The 17,996-nt window shown below is 40.7% G+C and overlaps 1 protein-coding gene across 2 annotated transcripts; it reads left to right on the top strand.

Annotated features, from left to right (window-relative positions):
- The first annotated feature begins 12,384 nt into the window (after positions 1-12,384).
- Positions 12,385-16,795, top strand: CFL2 (cofilin 2). 2 transcript variants are annotated; one of them, XM_061394932.1, is made up of 4 exons: positions 12,385-12,628; positions 13,705-14,012; positions 14,130-14,206; positions 14,293-16,795. In XM_061394932.1, the coding sequence occupies exons 1-4, from the start codon at positions 12,626-12,628 to the stop codon at positions 14,403-14,405; spliced, it is 501 nt and encodes a 166-aa protein (XP_061250916.1). In that variant the 5' UTR covers positions 12,385-12,625; the 3' UTR covers positions 14,406-16,795. The 2 variants fall into 2 exon arrangements, with proteins under 2 accessions (XP_061250916.1, XP_061250917.1); XM_061394933.1 differs by lacking the exon at positions 12,385-12,628 and adding an exon at positions 12,731-12,765.
- Positions 16,796-17,996: the final 1,201 nt, after the last annotated feature.

Here is a 17,996-nt window from a genome sequence, read left to right as displayed (position 1 = left end):
AAAGACCTTGAGACATCTTATCAAAGAAGACACATAGATGGTAAATGAGCATATAAAGAGATGCCACACATCATATATCAAAGCCATACAAATTGAACAACAATGAGACACCCACAGACGTATTAGAATGGCCAAAATCCAGACCACTGACAACACCAAATGCTGCTGAGGATATAGAATAGCAAGAACTCTTGTTCTTTGCTGGTGGGAATGCAAAATGGTTCAGCCGCTTGGAAGAAAGTTTGGCAGTTTCTTAGAAAATGTATCAATGTAACAACTACACTCCTTGTTATTTACACAAGGAAGTTGAAAACTTAAGACATATCCACATGAAGATCTATATACTAATGTTTATAAGCAGTTTTGTGCATAATTACAAAACCTGGATGCAATCAAGATATCCTTCAGTAGGTGAATGAATAAACTGTGGTACAAATAGACAATGAAATATTCAACACTAAAAAGAAATGAGCTATCAAACCATCAAAAGACATGGAAGAACCTTAAATACATATCACTAAGTAAAAAAAGCCAATCTGATAAGGCTCCATGCTATATGATTCCAACTATACGACATTCTGGGAAAGCCAAACCTATTGAGCTAGTAAAAGGATCAGTGGTCACCAGAGATTAGGGAGGAGAGTGGGATGAATAGGTGGAGCTCAGGAGGTTTAGGAGGCAGGAAAACTACTCCATATGATACTATAATAGTGCACGTGGGCTTCCCTGGTGGCTCAAAGGTAAAGAATCCGTCTGCCAATGCAGGATACACAAGTTCAATCCCTGGTCCAGTAAGATCCCCTGGAGAAGGAAATGGCATCCTACTCCAGTAATCTTGCCTGGGAAATCCCATGGACAGAGAAGCCTGACTGGCCACAGTCCATGGAGTCGCAAAAAAGTCAGACATGACCTAGCAACTAAACAGCAACAACATATCTTTATATTACTATTTGTCCAAATCCATAGAATGTACACCAAGAGTGAACCCTAATATAAACCATGGACTTTGCGTGATAATAACATGTCATTGTAGGTTCATCAATTGTAACAAATACATAACTCTGATGGGGTATGTTGATAATCTGGGAGACTATGTATGCGTGAGGATAGGGGTATATTGGGAATCTGAATCTTCCATTCAATTTTGCTATGAACGGGACAATTTTTAGGACAGGAAACTAATCTGTATGATACTATAATGATGGCTACATGTCATTATAGATTTTTTAAAACCCATACAACATACAACACAAAAAGTGAATCCTAATATAAACCATGGGCTTTAGTTAATAATAGTGTATCAATAGTGACATCAATTGTAACAAATGTACCACACTAAATGGAAGAGACTAATAGGGGTAACCAGGATTAGGAGCTATATGAGAATGCTGTACTTCCTGCTCTGTTTTTCTATAAACCTCCAAGTGCTCAAATAAATAGTCTATTAATTAAAAAAAGAGAGTGGTAAAATGGATTTAAAAATATGATCTAACAATATGCTGATTTCTATAAGAAATCACTTCGAATTTAACTATATAGGTAGCTTAGAAGTTAAAAGGATGGGAAAGACATAGCATGCAAACATTGACAAAAGAAAACCAGGAGTGGCTATTTTTAAAAAATATTTACCTATTTATTTGGCTGCACTGGGTCTTAGCTGGGGCATATGGGATCTTCGTAGCAGTATGTGGAATCAATGGCATTTGAACTCTTAACTCTTGGTTGCAGCATGTGGGGTCTAGCTTCCTTACCAGGGATCAAACCAAGGCCCCTGTGTTGAGAGCACTGAGTCCTAGGCACTGCACCACCAGAGAAGTCACAACCCTGTGTCTTTTAAGCAAGTTTAAGCTCTTTTTTTTTTTTTTTTTTTGAAGAATTTTCAGTGTAAATTAACAAATTTGAGTTTTCCGGTGGTCCAGTAGTAAAGACTCCATGCTCCCCATGCAGGGAGCCCGGGTTCGATCCCCAGTCGGGGAACTAGATCCCACATGCCACAACTAAAGATCCTGCGTGAGGCAACCAAGACCCAGCACAGCCAAATAAATAAATAAAAATAAATGGACCACTTTCTCATCGTTTCAAATTCTACCCTACTCCTGAACTTTATTCAATATTCCATCTCTTATTCTTCTATATTCATCCCAAGCCTGCAAGTTTCCATTTGAAGGGTTAAAAGAAGCAATATGATGGAGTGAGTGATTCAGTCTTCTGCAACATGTGGTAGCAGAAGACTAACTTTCCAAGTTCTCAGATGCTGATCTAAGCTACAGGATCAGATGATGAGAACTATTCCAGTGACATAAACTCATCAATGAAGTACTTCTGTCTCTCTCTGGGCAAAATGGAAGCTTCAGAGATAGACGAGTTTTTGATGTTTTCTATCTCATTTTATAATGGTGCTTATTTTTGGTCGTTGAAAGTTAAGAATTGGTAGAAATGAGAATGTCTCCTAAGTCTCAAGTATCTATTCTTACTTGAAAGGATAGAGAAGCAGATACAACCAATGTACCTCTTTGAACACTTGTATCTGCTGCAAGGACTATCACTGAGTTCTCTGCTTTGCCATTAGAGTTGGTAATGGGTTGATTAAGACTTTTTGCACAAAGAGTTGGGCCAATAAAGTACCAATCACATAGGGGATACTCAATAAAGTAGCATGGCCTCTAAATCTGCAGGAAAGGAAGCCAGGTTTCCTTTGTGCTGGGTTGTATTACAAGAGCATATTTAACTTTATTCTGAGATCTCCTGGATCTCAGTAAGGCTGGGCAATCACATTTTATTTCAGAGGAAGAAAAAAATTGTTTTCAAGCCATCTGCTTCTTCCTTACTACTCTTCCTCCATTTCAACTCAGAGCTTTTTCTCTCTAATGTCTAAACTAACAATGTCAGAATCTACACTATATTGTATTTAATTTACCAAATGTTTTAATACTTTAAACATCTCTTAGGACAAACAAAGATAAAGGGCTCACCAGTCCAGACTATTTCTTGATAATTTCTTGGAGTAAATAAGCAAACTACAAATCAAAAGAACTCCTGAAAATCCATCCCATGTAATATAAAGCAAGCAGTCTGTAACTAAAGCAGCTTAGGAGTTGATGAACTCTGTCTGAACAGCTTGGCTACATCTGGTAGAATTAGAGAAAGTGTGTTGAGGGTTCACATGGGTTAGAAATCCGAGCAGATCAGTGACTCTGAGCTTGAACTCTTTGCTAGTAGATTCAAAAACATCTGCCACTCACGCCACCCCAAATGTAACAGGAGCTCTTCCTCTCTCTCAGTATATGTGTTACTTTGAAGGTAGGAATTTGGGAGCAAAATCTTGAAGAGTGAACTTTTGAGATGAAGGCTTCAGCAAAATTATCTTATACAGATCAATAGGCATTCATTACATTTTAAAAAATATTCTGACATCACTGAAAACGCATAAATGGTCAAAAAGAAACTAAGGATGTAAAAATCTTTTAATAATTTCAAATGTTTCCTTTGGTTATTCCTATTTCATAGAGATTTCTCGAATTTGTGTCCAAAAGCATGTTTCTACATAGCCAAGGCAAGTTGTCCCAATAATTTGGAAAGGGCTTTCCAAAGACAGAGAAATGTCATAGGACCCAGCCAGCCACACAAGCACTCCTCGTGAGCACGTGTGGGGAGCCCAATAAGAGCCCATTCTCTGATGCTTTTCCCATTTTTCTATGATGCTCCTTCAGAGTTATCTGGGATTAAAGGCCTAAATGGAAAAACAAACTTTAACATTATTTGAAGAATTTTAGGAAAATATTTTTATATCAAGATTAGAAAGGACTTTCTCTCTCTCTTCTCTCCCTCTCTTGCCTAAATAATAACAAAAGAAGGAACTGGCTAAAATCATTGAGATTAATTTGGGCTGAAATAGTTCCCAATTAAAAACATATCCTTTGATACTGAATAAAACCCATCTGTGAAAGTGGTGATCCCCACCTTGGGGAAAGCGTTCAAAGACTGGAAACTTAGTTCGAGTAATCATACATGAGGACTGTTAGGATAGATTTGGTTCCATAAAACAAAAAACAGTCCAGGCCAAGTAACAGCAGCTTGAATAAGACAAATTTCTCCATCAAAATGAATCAACAAAAACTACAGTTAAATAAAGTTGGAAGACCAGAAGGGGAAGCTCTCATGCCCTGTGAGGATAGCAGAGGCCCAGAGGAAGAAAGACTTCTTTCGTGGCAAAGATTCAGCCAAAAAAAGCCATAGATCCTTTGTTTCATATAGCCTGCCTACTTCCCTCCATATAAAAAGCATGGGGCGCAGGGGAACGGGGTTAGGGGGGGTGGGTTGCGGTGGGAGGTTGGAGTTCCCTGGTGGTCCTGTGGTTAGGGCACTGTGCACTGTGCTTTCACTGTTGTGGCCCAAGTTCAACCCCTTAGCTAGGGAACTCAGACCCCACAAGCTGCTTAACACAGCCAAAATAAATAAATAAATAAAAAGCACTCTCCTTCCCTTGCCCTGAGAGGAACTGCATGTGGCTAGCGCCATGGTCGGGCTTCCCAGGTGGCGCTAGTGGAAAAGAACCTGCCTGCCAATGCAGGAGACATAAGAGACGCAAGTTTGATCCCTGGGTCAGGAAGATCCCCTGGAGGAGGGCATGGCAGCCCACTCCAGTAGTCTTGCCTAGAGAATCCTACGGAGAGAGGATCCTGGCAGGCTACAGTCCGTGGAGTCACAAAGAGTCGGACACAAGTGAAGCGACTTAGCACACACAGGGCAGCCCCACAGTAGAAGATCCTGAATTGCTATTTGCTGATCCTGAGTAAACCCATCTTTGCTGGAGAAATATCAATTTGTTTTAGGCCAACATATATGAGTTCCAAGGAAGACTGTCCAGGACTACTGTGGTGGCTCCACAGTCATCAGAGACGCCGGCTCCCCCATCTTTCTGCTCCATCATCCTAGCATCTGGCTTTCATTCTCAAGGTCATCTCATGGTCCAAGAGAGCTGGTAGTCTTCTATGAAATCCGTGCCACAGCCAAAAGAAGGCAGGGCAGAGAGAATACACCTTCCAGGTGACTCAGCTCCTTTGAAGCAGCCTTCAGTGAAGGCCACATAACATCAGTTGAATTGATCACATGGCCACATCTCAAAATTCAGTCTGTTAGCTGGGGGACCTAACTCCAAATAAAATGGAGACTGATGCTCTTTTGTTTACTAAAGTAGAAGGGAGCCAGTGGACACTGGAGCACGAGTAATCTCTATTACAATAGTCGAACCCATTTGAAAGGATACAAATTTCAAGCACTTATAAAGGAGGCAGATTTCCTGGCATGAGCTATGTTAGATTTCTATTCCATTCTTTACAGCCTAAAGTGAACCAAGAGTCATCAGAGTACTGGGTCCAGCCCCTCTCCACCTTTCTGTTGACAGTTTGTGGAAGGAGAAACAATTTTAAGTCAATAAAAGAAGCTCACTTCTGCTTGGGTTCTTGATTGGTCTCTAACCTTGGGGCAAACCTTTCTCTTAGGGAGGAAAACACTGACGTTCTTAATTAGAGCTAAATCTAAAGACATTGTTGTAATTAAACAAGTAATTGAAAGCAAAATCACTTACATAAAATGTCTAAATTTTAAAAATATCACTTCAGCAGAAAACATCAAAGCCTCCAGCTCACTCTCCCCATTTCCCTTTTAATAATTGCCTGCGACATTTAGAATAAAACTCCAAAATCCTTAACAGTAGAGGCTCCCAAATCTTCTCCGTTTACAGTGCCCTTGGTATAGTAAAAATTTCTTCACAGCACTCGTGGGCCAGAAGAAATACCTAACAGTTCTGTTTATTAAGTAGTTACATCCAAACAATATTTATGTCTTAGCAGCTTTGCACATGCTGGACACTGCATAAGTTCTCAAATCTTGGAATCATGTTGGACACAGTCACCCTCATTTCCGGCTCCACACTGATTTTCTCAACGGACTTGTTCTTTATCCCACCAACTGCGGAGAACCTCTCGGTTGGAACTGTATAGGCATCTGAAATAAAAGTGTAAAACCGAATGATTCAGTAGTTCCCTTTGTGTCCGACAGATGGCGCTATGTTTCCCATAAAATTTAAAGCATCTGTGGCGCATGGCACCCCACTCCAGTACTTTTGCCTGGAAAATCCCATGGACGGAGAAGCCTGGTAGGCTGCAGTCCATGGGGTCGCTAGAGTCGGACACGACTGAGCGACTTCACTTTCACTTCTCACTTTCATGCATTGGAGAAGGAAATGGCAACCCACTCCAGTGTTCTTGCCTGGAGAATCCCAGGGACGGGGAAGCCTGGGGGTCTGCCGTCTATGGGGTCGCACAGAGTCGGACACGACTGAAGCGACTTAGCAGCAGCAGCAGCAGCAGCAGCAGCAGTGGCGCCCCTGAGAGTTTGGCACACGGTTTATAGGTCCATTCACTGGCCCTGACCACTTCTTCAGGTTCATCCTGTACTTCTCTTCTTGTCCGGAACACTTTAGTACCACTAGCGTTCCCCCACCCCCGCCCCTGCCAAAGGTTAAGCTCTGGAGAAGGAAATGGCAACCCACTCCAGTATTCTTGCCTGGGGAAACCCGTGGAAAGAAAAGGGTAGCCTGGCGGGCTACTGCCCGTGGGGTGGCAAAGAGGAGGACATGACTGAGCGAATGAGCACGCAAAAGTCAGGCTCCTTCCTTGCTCAGTGTTTTTTTCATGCTGTGGTTTTGTTTGCGGGACTCTTCAACCAGAGAAACCTTCCTCAGTTTCTCTAATCTGTTAATATATCAGGGCCCCTGGTTACTTTCTCACTTGATTACAAGATCCATGAAGGCAAGGGACTGTGTCTATTTTGGTCATCTTATACTCAGCGCCTAGCACATTTCCTGGCACCTAGTAAAGACTCAATACTTAAAAAAAAAAAACAAAAGAAAACAAACTACATTCCTACTGACGTGCTTATTAAGGAATCGATTTTCAGACACACAAGTAACTAGTTGTGAAATACAAGGGAAATTCCTCTCTTATAGTCAGTTAAATTCATCAGCAAGCCATTAGAAATCTAAAAATTGACAGCATTTTACAATGTGATTGCCAGCATACCTGTAACAGCATTTAAAAGGCAAATTTGAGGACAAGAATAATCTTTCAACAAATGGTTCTGAGACAACTGCATATCCACATGCAAAAGAATGAAGTTGGACCCCCTACTTCCACATAGTAAAAAAGAAATCTCAAAATGGATCAAAGACCTACTCCTGAAGCTGAAACTATGAAACTCTTAAAAAAAAAAATAGAAGTCTACAAACCTAGATTAGGTTTCTTATAACACCCAATGTATATGGCGTTTTTCTTTTGGGGGATAATTAAAATGTTCTAAAATTAGATTGTGGTGATGGTTGCACAATTGTGAATACACTAATAAACATTGAATGTTAGTGCACTTTAAAGGGGTGAATTTTATGGTATCTGAATAACATGTCAACATAGCTGTTATTTAAAAAACAAAACACTGCTGAAAAGCCTTTATTACCTCCCTGATCTGCAGAATACAATTCTGACTGTGGACTTGTATACAAGGTTCACAAGAGCTGGTATTTCCTACCATTCTATCTTCATTCTCTACCAAGGGCACAGGCTCCAGCTGTAGCTAACAATTTGGGGTTTCTTGTGCTTTATATTGGTGCTACTAAGGCTTTGTACATTTGGTTCCCTCTGCTTTGAAAGTCCTGTCTCTACCTGCCTAGTCAACTTCCACTTGTCTCTTCAGACCCAGCCTGCTCCAAACTGAGCTGATGGTCCTCTTCGGTGTTTCCAAAGCATCTTGTATGTACCCCATTGGAGCATGCATTGGATTGTTCCATATACTGGCTTCCTTGAAGAACTTATTTTCTTCAAAGCGAGAATTTTGTAACTCTTACCTTTGTATTCTTACCCTGGCAGAAATTCTCAGTAAATGATGGAAAGGAATGAATGAATAAATGAAATGAACAGACTCTTCTCATTCTTAATTTGGTTTTTGATCTCTTGCCTACTCTTATTCATATCTGTTAACATACAGTGTAGGTATATTACATTTTTTTCTGTATTACATTTCTGTATGATTCTCTAGAATATAAAAATCCACAACTTTTGTAATAAAGTAATCTAAAAAAGGCTCTGCACCTTAAATAAATTACAAGCCAGTTTCTTTTCTCAGATGCTGTTTTTGTATGGTTTGTATAATTTAGATAACCAGTTGCTACTTATTATCATGAATTCAATCAATATTAGAAATAACTGATAGGTGGATCTGATAAATGTGCTTGTGAGTAAATAAATGGAAACTAGCATTTATAAATTTAGAGTTTGAGACCATTTTGAACTACATTTCAGTACTTAGTGCATTTCACTGCTGCTACCCTGTACCTCATCATCTCTTTCCTGGACAGACGCTAAGTTCTTTTAGTGTGAGGGCATTTTCCCAAATTAGAAAGAACTGAAGATGAGACATGGAAGACCCAAAATGAATTTTGTGGATGAGGGAGTGAGTCACAGAGATCAGACTCCAACACACATTTCCCACTATGTTTATTTTCTAGTTCTAAGTTCAAATTTGGATTTAGAAAAATGCATGACTTGCCTCCTGACCGGTCTTTTAGCTCAGGCGTGGGTTATGAAGATGTCAGATGAAGCAGGCATGTGGGTGGAAAGGTACATTTGGAAGTGGTGAGCATCTTTCCGTTTACATTTGTCTTTGTCAGGAAGTGGCTGTGGGAGCTGAATATGATGTGTCTTGACAGGGAGTGGGGCTCGAACAGAATGTATCTACATAATCTGCTGGATGTATCGCTTCAGTTAAGAGTTGATGGGATGGGGAGGGAGGTGGGAGGAGGGTTTAGGATGGGGAACACATGTACACCCATGGCTGATTCATGTCAACATATGGCAAAAACCACTACAATACTGTAAAGTAATTAGCCTCCAGTTAAAATAAATTAATTTTTTTTTAAAAAAAAGGAAAAAAAAGACTTGAAAAAGGATTCTGAGCTTTTACATGCCACAGGAACCATATTATCTGCTTCGTGGGAGAATATGCATTAAGGGGTGTTCACTTTTCCAATCTTCTAAGAAATCTTCAGCAAACAAACCTTAGCTGAGCCTTACAAATCAATAACAGTGAGGTTTGGGATTGCTTCATGACTGCTGCCTGTGTGTTGGTAAAGTTATGCTCTCCCCTTCACTCTGTACTGGGGGTAAGAGCCCCAGGGTTCCTTTTTCTGTGCTGGAAGGAGCTTTACATACACTATTTCACTTGATTCTCACCACAACCCTGAGAGGGAGGTTGTAATATAATCCCCATTTCACACGTGAGGAAACAGCTGTGGAGCAGTTAAGTAAATGGGCCGGGGTTACACCACTGCCGTGTCAGAGCCGAGATTCCTTTCAGATCCATCCTCTTTGAGGTTACCCTCACGTAGTTCCTATGATTTTCTGCAGCTGTCACCCATGTGTGATCCCGCAAATGGAAAATTAGAGTTTTGGTGGCACTAGTGGTAAAGAACCCGCCTGCCAATACAGAGACATAAGAGATGTGGGTTCAATCCCTGGGTCGGGAAGATCCCTTGAAGAAGGGCATGGCAACCCATTCCAGTATTCTTGCCTGGGGAATCCCAGCAACAGAAGAGCCAGGGGCTCGCAAAGAGCTGGACACCACTGAGACAACTTAGCCTGCGTGTACACAGTATCGTTTAGGGTCCTTCTGTCCCACCTGTTAATCTTTGCTTTGGGCTTGAGATGGCTAAAGAGAACACATGTGGCATGGTAGGCAGAATAACGGCCTCCCAAAGATGTCCCTGTCCTGTGAATATGTTACCCTACATAGCCAAAAGGGCTTTGTGGATGTGATTCAGTAAATGATTTTGAGATGAGAGAGTATCCTAAATTATCCAGTGGATCCGAAGTAATCACAGTGGTTCTTAGTGGTGTAAGAGGAAGCAGGAGAGAGCGAATCAGGGATGTGATGACAGAAGCAGAGGTGCGAGTGATGGTACTGCTTTCTGGGGGCCACAAACCAAGGAATGTGGGCAGCCTCTAGAAACTAGAAAAGGCAAGGACACAGATTTTCCTCCTACAGCCTCAAAAGCAATGAAGTGCTGCTTTTAGTCCCATGAGTCATTTCTCACTTCTGCCCCCCAGAACTGTAAGAATAAATTTGTGTCATTTTAAGCCACTAAAATGTGGTAGCTTGTTAAGCAGCCACAGGAAACTGACACACATGATGTCTGACACTCATATCCCTCCACCACATAGGGGCCAAAATTCATGCAGCAATACTTGGTAATGCTGTCTCTCTAGCAAGCAGCGGTAAATTCTGGTTATAAATTACAGGTGTGAAGACTTGTTACTAGTTTCTACATCCTAAGAGCTGGCCTGACAAGGGCATGTAGAAAGGTCTCACAGTCTTGAGGTGCTTCCTTTTTGTTCTCTTTCTAGCACTAAAGCATCTTAAAGTTGTTATTTTATCACCTATTGAGTACCTGTATGTGCGCGTTAAGTCGCTAAAGTCGTGTCCCACTCTTCGCAATCCCATGGACTGTAGCCTGCTGGGTTCCTCTGTCCATAGAATTCTCCAGGCAAGAATACTGGAGTGGGTTGCCATTTTCTTCTCCAGGGTATCTTCCCCACCCAGGGATCGAACTTAGGTCTCCGGCATTACAGGCAGATTCTAGGGAATAACCCTCCTCACTATGATTTTCCATCCCTAAATTTACTTAATCCTGCCAGGTTCCTCTGTCCATATAATTCTCCAGGCAAAAATACTGGAGTGGGTTGCCATTTTCTTCTCCAGGGGATCTTCCCCACCCAGGGATCGAACTTAGGTCTCCGGCATTACAGGCAGATTCTAGGGAATAACCCTCCTCACTATGATTTTCCATCCCTAAATTTACTTAATCTAAGAACACACACACCATTTCCTGAGAAACACTGGCACGCTAGGAAACTGAGTTTTTAAGCTCGAAAGGACTTCAAAGATAACCACAATGGCTTTCCAGATGGCTCAGTGGTAAAGAATCAGCCTGCAATGCAGAAGACCTGGGTTTAATCCCTGGGTCGGGAAGATCCCCTGAAAGAAACGGGAATCCACTCCAGTATTCTTGCTTGGGAAATCCCATGGACAGAGGAGCTGGCAGGCTACAGCCCATAGGGTCACAAAAGAGTCAGACAGTGACTAAACAACAACCACAGCTTATAATACAGATGAAGAAGGTCTACAGCGGTTGAAAGTTTTTCCAATTTATAGAGATGGGGCAGTGCCAAGATTCATACTAGTTTCTCAACTCATAGTTCTTACCCTGCACTTCTGGCTTAGCTCACCTTGAAGTTTATCTGGACTATTTTGTTTCCAACAGTTTTAGTCATTAACAATTCTAATTTTTTAGAGCAAGTCTTTTTCACTTGAAAATAAGTTCAATTATTAATCAGAGTTTTAAATTCATTTTGCCAATTTTACAAATGAAGAAAGTAAGGTAGAAATGATAAATGTTCAGGAGAAAAGGTGATATAAATTAGCCCCAAAACTCATGAATGAAACTTTATTAATTTTTCCTTGTATTAAACATAACCACATAAAGTGTTTCATTTAAACACTTTCATTATAAACTCATAAAGCATTGAATCTTCATGTAAAATTTCCTCAAAGTATACGGTGACAATTTTTTCTATGATAAATGCAATGGATACTTGTAGTAAGTATCAAAAAGGTTTAGTCAGAGAAGAGCCTTGGCTCAGTCATATGGGTTTTGCTAGAAAAGGTTGTGATCGCCAAAAAGAGGGAGGAATCTCTATTCTTGGGTCCACTTATTTGATGCCAGCTGTCAAAGGTAGGGGCCTCATGAGGAAAAGACTATTAGCAGAGAGTACAATCCTACTAAACCTAATAATATATAAAAGAATATTACTAAAGGATGTTATTAATACTACCCCAAACTCCCCATTATTATTTCAACCATAGACTTTTAGAAAGTGATTTCCCACCTCTGTTTATCATTTTCTTTTTGCTGAGTAATTCAATCGCTAGGTTTAACCTCCGCCCCACAGTGTTTTATTCTCACTGAATTGATGGAGATCTAAATAATTTTCGCCATTTCTGACGGGGGTTTTCCAAAAAGACCCACAACGTAGGCATCCAATGGAAACCACAAACGAATAAAAGACACCCGGTGCGCCGTTCGCCTCACACGCGCCCAAGCCGGGGAGTAGCGGCCTGGCCCTCGGGAGGCAGGGTGGAAACGCCCTCCCGAGAGCCGGCTGGACCGGACTGCTGGTGCCCCGGGGTTGGAAACCTCCCCGCCAAGGCCCGCGGCTGCCACCGCGGATGCACAGCCCGCGGGGGCCTGCCGAGCGCACGCGGGGTCCTGCCGAGCGCGCGCGGGGTCAGGCCGAGGACGCGCGGAGGGTGAGGAGGGCCAGCCGGCGGGAGGGCCGGCCCGGGGCGTGCCCACGTGACCGCCCCGCCCGCGCCGCAGCCCCCCGAGCCGCCGCCGCCTCTCGGGCCGCACTCCCGGCGTGCCCCGCACTCGCCGCCGCCCGCCTGCCCCTCCTTCTCCTCGCAGCGCCACACCGCCGGAGCCCGAGCCGCCGCCGCAGCCTCAGCCGCGGGCACTATGGTAAGGCGGGCGCGCCGGCCGGGGGTCGCGGGGTCGAGGGGCCTCGGGGGCCGGGGCGTGGCGAGTGCTGCCTCCCACGCGGCTCCGCGGGGCCCTGGACCTGAGGCCGCCATTTTAACCTGATTTCGGCCTCCAAGGTGGGCATTCCTGCGCTGCGGCCCCGGTGCTCTCTCTCCACCCGGCGGGCCTGCCCTCTCGCCGTCAGGCCCGGCGAGGCAGCTCTTCGGATTCCTGGGGGCGGGGAGGGCCCGGACAGGGGGCGACACGCGGGGGTTCGAGGCCTGAGCCGGGCGGGCGGAGGCCGGGGGCGCGGGAGGGTCCGCCGAGTTGTTCCCCGGCCACCCCACCCAGCTCGCCGCCTTTGCCCTTCGCTTCCTTATTTATTCCCACGCGGGCTTTCAATTCGGTATGTGCGGTAAAAACCCCTTGCTGAAGGCTGAGGGTCTTGAGGGCCTGTCATAAAACCCTTAGGGGGAGATAAAGGAGGTGGGAAAACTCTTGAAAATGCTTTCTCGCCGTAGAAAGCTTTTTACACGCGATCCGTTAGTTTTGAAGTGCCTGCATTTGAGCTGTGAGTCAATTATGTTGTAGCCGTGGGCGGTTTGGAGTTCACGCCTGATTCTCTTTCCTTATGAGGAAACGGCTCTGGCTAGGATGACTTTAAAGAAAAAAATAGTAGAAGCATTAACTGAAATCCAAAAGTGTTTTTTTAAGGCCTGCCGGGTTGACACAATACAGAAGGTATTTTTGCTGCTGCTCCTGAAGCTCTGACATCACCCAGTGAAATAGGAAACATTTCAGGGATGGGACAGCCTGTATTTGCCCCTTTCCGTCTACCATCCACTTGCTTTAACCTCCACACACCTTTTTTAAAAAGGATGAATGGAGCAGGATGAGTTAGAACCCTTAGGTGCATCATATCCTGATACTTAAAATGTGGCAATTCTGATTAGACGGCTTGCAGGGTATGATGCAACTTTTGATGTCCAGACTAAAGTGAATCCTCTTGCGCAAACAGTAATTTTGGTTAAAACCGAATTACTTGTTCTGAATTTCTGTCCTTTCTTTACTTTCAGGCTTCTGGAGTTACAGTGAATGATGAAGTCATCAAAGTTTTTAATGATATGAAAGTAAGGAAATCTTCTACACAAGAGGAGATCAAAAAAAGAAAGAAAGCAGTTCTCTTCTGTTTAAGCGATGACAAAAGACAAATAATTGTTGAGGAAGCAAAGCAGATCTTGGTGGGTGACATTGGTGATACTGTAGAGGACCCCTACACATCTTTTGTGAAGTTGCTACCTCTGAATGATTGCCGATATGCTTTGTACGATGCCACATACGAAACAAAAGAGTCTAAGAAAGAAGACCTAGTATTTATATTCTGGTGTGTAAAAACAAAAGAAAAAAGTACTTTTAAAATGCAAGGATTATTATTAACATAGTCAGTTTTGCCTTTGTTTTTCTTTTAAATAGGATTCAACCATTTTTTTTTCCCCTGTAGGGCTCCTGAAAGTGCGCCTTTAAAAAGCAAGATGATATATGCTAGCTCTAAAGATGCCATTAAAAAGAAATTTACAGGTACAGGCATTGACTATTTTGTGCAGAAGAATTGCTCCTTTCTTAATTATAATAAAGTAATTGGATAATATTTTTTTTCTTTTTAGGTATAAAACATGAGTGGCAAGTAAATGGCTTGGATGATATAAAGGACCGTTCCACACTTGGAGAGAAATTGGGAGGCAATGTAGTAGTTTCACTTGAAGGAAAACCCTTATAAAGCAGTCAAGTGCCATCTGGATCTTAAGGAGCTTCCATTTCTCCAGCTCAGTCAATTGGAATAGTATTAGGTTTTTTTTTTTCTCTTTTCCCACTGGGTCCTTCCAACACAATGAATGAAGGAAATATCATTCATGTAAGCAGCCTATCAGTGATTGCCATTAGACTGTTTAATACTGTTACTTTTATGTAGAACCCAAGGAATGCCTTCCCATCATATTTTAGCCAAAACAACTGGGTATATGCCTCCTTTGCAGCAAACACTACAGTGAATTGTGATTGTCAATGTGAATAGCTTAGAACACTACAAAGGGTTAAGCTAATTGAATGCCTTCAAAGTATTATCCACTGGTGAGATGGTAAACTCTATTCAGTATTACTGATAGTTGCACTTGACTGCAGTTCTGTGAGGCTTGAGCATTCATACACCTCACCTGCCTTGGCAAGCCTATTTTTTTTTGACATGGCAGCACGGATATAACACTATGCATTAAAAGCACTTTTTTTGTAATAAATTTAATCCCCCACCAGAAAAGGAATGCCAATTAAGTTGTGTTAACTGTGTCATCAGCTTATCCTAGTACCTCAGTGTTCATTCCTTTTACCTGCATATCTTCTTAAAAGAAATAGCTATTATTAATGCCTTTTTTCCCCCATTGAGTGTATACTACTGAATACACGTAGGAGTTTTATGTTTACCATGTAAGTCTTGCAACACTAAAGATATTTTGAGTATCAGTCATGATGGCAATTTCTGTATAAAAGAGCCTTAAATGGAACATTGTTTTTGAGATCAAACTCCCCACCCTCACAAAAATGGCCACGTTGCAATAAAAATTGTGGCATATTACAGAACGGTTGCCTTGTTTTCCTTGGACATTTTGCAAAATACCATGTGAAGCAACTCCTAGGCTAAACAGCTATTATTAATCTCTGCACTGGTCATTTAAGAATTTTTTTTGTACAACATTCTTGCATGATATTTTCCAGTTTGTTGATTTTATTTGGTTTAAAAAATATTCTGTCCTAAAGCTAATATAAAATATTACAGAGGTATACTTTTATAAGCTTTATTTATTTCCTTATGTATTAATATGGTGATCAGGAATTGTTTTTTGCACTTTGACATAAATACTCTTCAGTATCTGATTAGTTCTCTGAATAAATTAGCATAGTTATTTTTTTAATTCACGTTTACATTTCTAAGTAGTTGACCAGTAGAAGAAATAGGAAGCTCTTATTGCCTATTTGGTCATAATGAAAATAATTTATAAAATGTTGTCCTTCAAAAGTTTAATAGTACTTCTGTTTAGGAACTTTAATTTCAGCTACTATTTCTTAATATATTTCACAAATTCACACAAAAAATGTTTATATAGCAGTCTTAAAGATTAGTAGTGGAATTTGGCTGTGGTCCAGGCGGCTCTCCTTATAGAGAATTTGATCTGTTCAGTGTGAGCAGTTTGCTGTTAGCCAGAGCTATTTATGGCAAACACATGCTTTTGTATCTTGTCATAGTTACCCACAAATGGCAGAACTGGACTTGAGGCTACTGGTATGCAAAACAGGCGTGCTAGGAAGCAGTGGCTTGCAGCTTCGAATTTAACCCCATAGCTCTGAAGAATGCCCTTATTAGAAAACAGGGACTGAAAAATCCCTTCTTTTTCTGATGTCTGGAAGTAATTTTGAGTTTAATTAGTTTTTTTCCCCCATGTTTTCAAAAGGTTTTTCAGATGAAAACAAAAATAGGAGGTAAATGTCTAGGTTTCCATTTAAAATTATATGAATGGCTTGGGATCTTTTGCACTGAGCAATTTTATTTCAGGCTTCCAGCTGTCCCTGTGAATTATTCTGGACGTTTTGATGGCTTTTTGGTAAGGCCAAACTCATATAAGTAAAGCATGAGAATACTGACATACGCTAAACCGTATGTGAAACTGATACTTGTACCATGAAATTTTTCATTATTTTCCTCATTCTAAAAAATAAGGGACTCTAAAGTTGTGCAGTCTCTTGTCTTTTTATAGCTGATTTCTCAACTTTTCTTACGTACCTCTTTAATTATATAATAATTTCAGAGGTTAAATATTGCTTTAAACTGTGGTACTTTGATTTGTTAGATTGACAGAACTGATACTAATAATTAAGTTCATCTTTGAAATACATCTTTGTGCATAAAGCCAAAAATAATGATAATTAATGGTTCTTATGTTACTTGAGACTAATTTGGCATTTGAAATGATCATTCTACTTTACAATCATTTACATTTGAAACAATGTTCCAGTTAGCTTTAAAAGGTATACGGTGCTAATTAGTAAAATATCAAGGACAATATTTTACTGCTAGCCTGCAAAATTATAAGTGTTTAAAAAATAAAATATATGAAACTATGTAAAGCTGTGGAGATGTGTTTACTTATACTTTGGGACACTAAAATTTTTTTTAACTAATATTTCAAATCATTATCTTTAGTCTTTTTTAGGATTTTAGTTGATATACTTTCTCGATAGATAACAATATTCTTTCAAAACAAAGTGTTGCAATTAATTTTGACATCTTTCAGACAAATGGAAACAGTTGGCATTTGTCCCAAACTGGCTATCAGCTGTTGTTTTCCATCATTATCAAAAATAATGTGGCCAACGTTGTGCATTTAATGTGCCTTTCTGATAGTGTAAGAAAAGCCTCTTATTAGGTTTGAATTTCTCTGATATGGATTCTTTGTAACAGCTAATTTATGGAATACAGCAAATGAGCTCTAGGAGAAAATTATTTTTCCTTGTTAAAGAATAATCTCAAAAAAAAAAAGAATAATCTCAGCAATGGTAATCATAGAAACACTATGGTAATCATTGGTAATCATTGAAACACTTTTCCTTAGGTTTGCCACAGAAAAATAATCTACTTTAGTTCTTTAATAATAGTTTGAGATCCCAAACAAGCATGAATATTCATTTTTCTATGAACATTAAAGCTACTAGAGATGTGCAGACAGGCTCCAATGAATATTGCTTTTGAAAGAGCATGAATTGACAAATGTTCTGTGTCTCATCTCAGCCAATAAGGAAGTTTGAGGTTTTTACTTTTCTCTAGAACATCCAAATAATTGCTTTCTTTCCATGTAGATCAGGAGTCATCCTTCCACTTCAATTTCCTGTCAAAAAACAGTTGTGCAAATTAATTTCCCTGAGCCTCAGTTTCTTCATAAGAATGATGATATCTGTCTACCATACCTGCTTGCTGAGGATCAAATATGGAAATACTTTTTGGAAGACAGGAAAATACTATGTAAATATAATTATTTAAGCTTCACTCTTAAATATATATAGTTAAGAACCAGGTTAAAAATAAGATTTATTGTAAGCCTTTGAACCTCTTTATTGTAACTATTTAATCTACAAATTCTTTAAGGACTGATTAGCTGATAAATTACAACTGTTTCACAGAATGAAGTATAAAGTGTGGCCCCCGAGTTCATGACTGCTCTTAATGTTTTTAGTGTAATTTTCTTTTTCACATGTGATCCGTGAGAGACTAGCTTCTTTTCCCCAGACTTTGAAGTAAGGAGTAAATAAAGAGATATTCTTGTTT

The sequence above is a fragment of the Bos javanicus genome, chromosome 21, assembly GCF_032452875.1.
Source record: "Bos javanicus breed banteng chromosome 21, ARS-OSU_banteng_1.0, whole genome shotgun sequence".
In the NCBI taxonomy this organism is placed as follows: Eukaryota; Metazoa; Chordata; class Mammalia; order Artiodactyla; family Bovidae; genus Bos; species Bos javanicus.
Note: the sequence above shows the minus strand (reverse complement) of the source record. Positions and strands in the feature narration are given on the sequence as shown.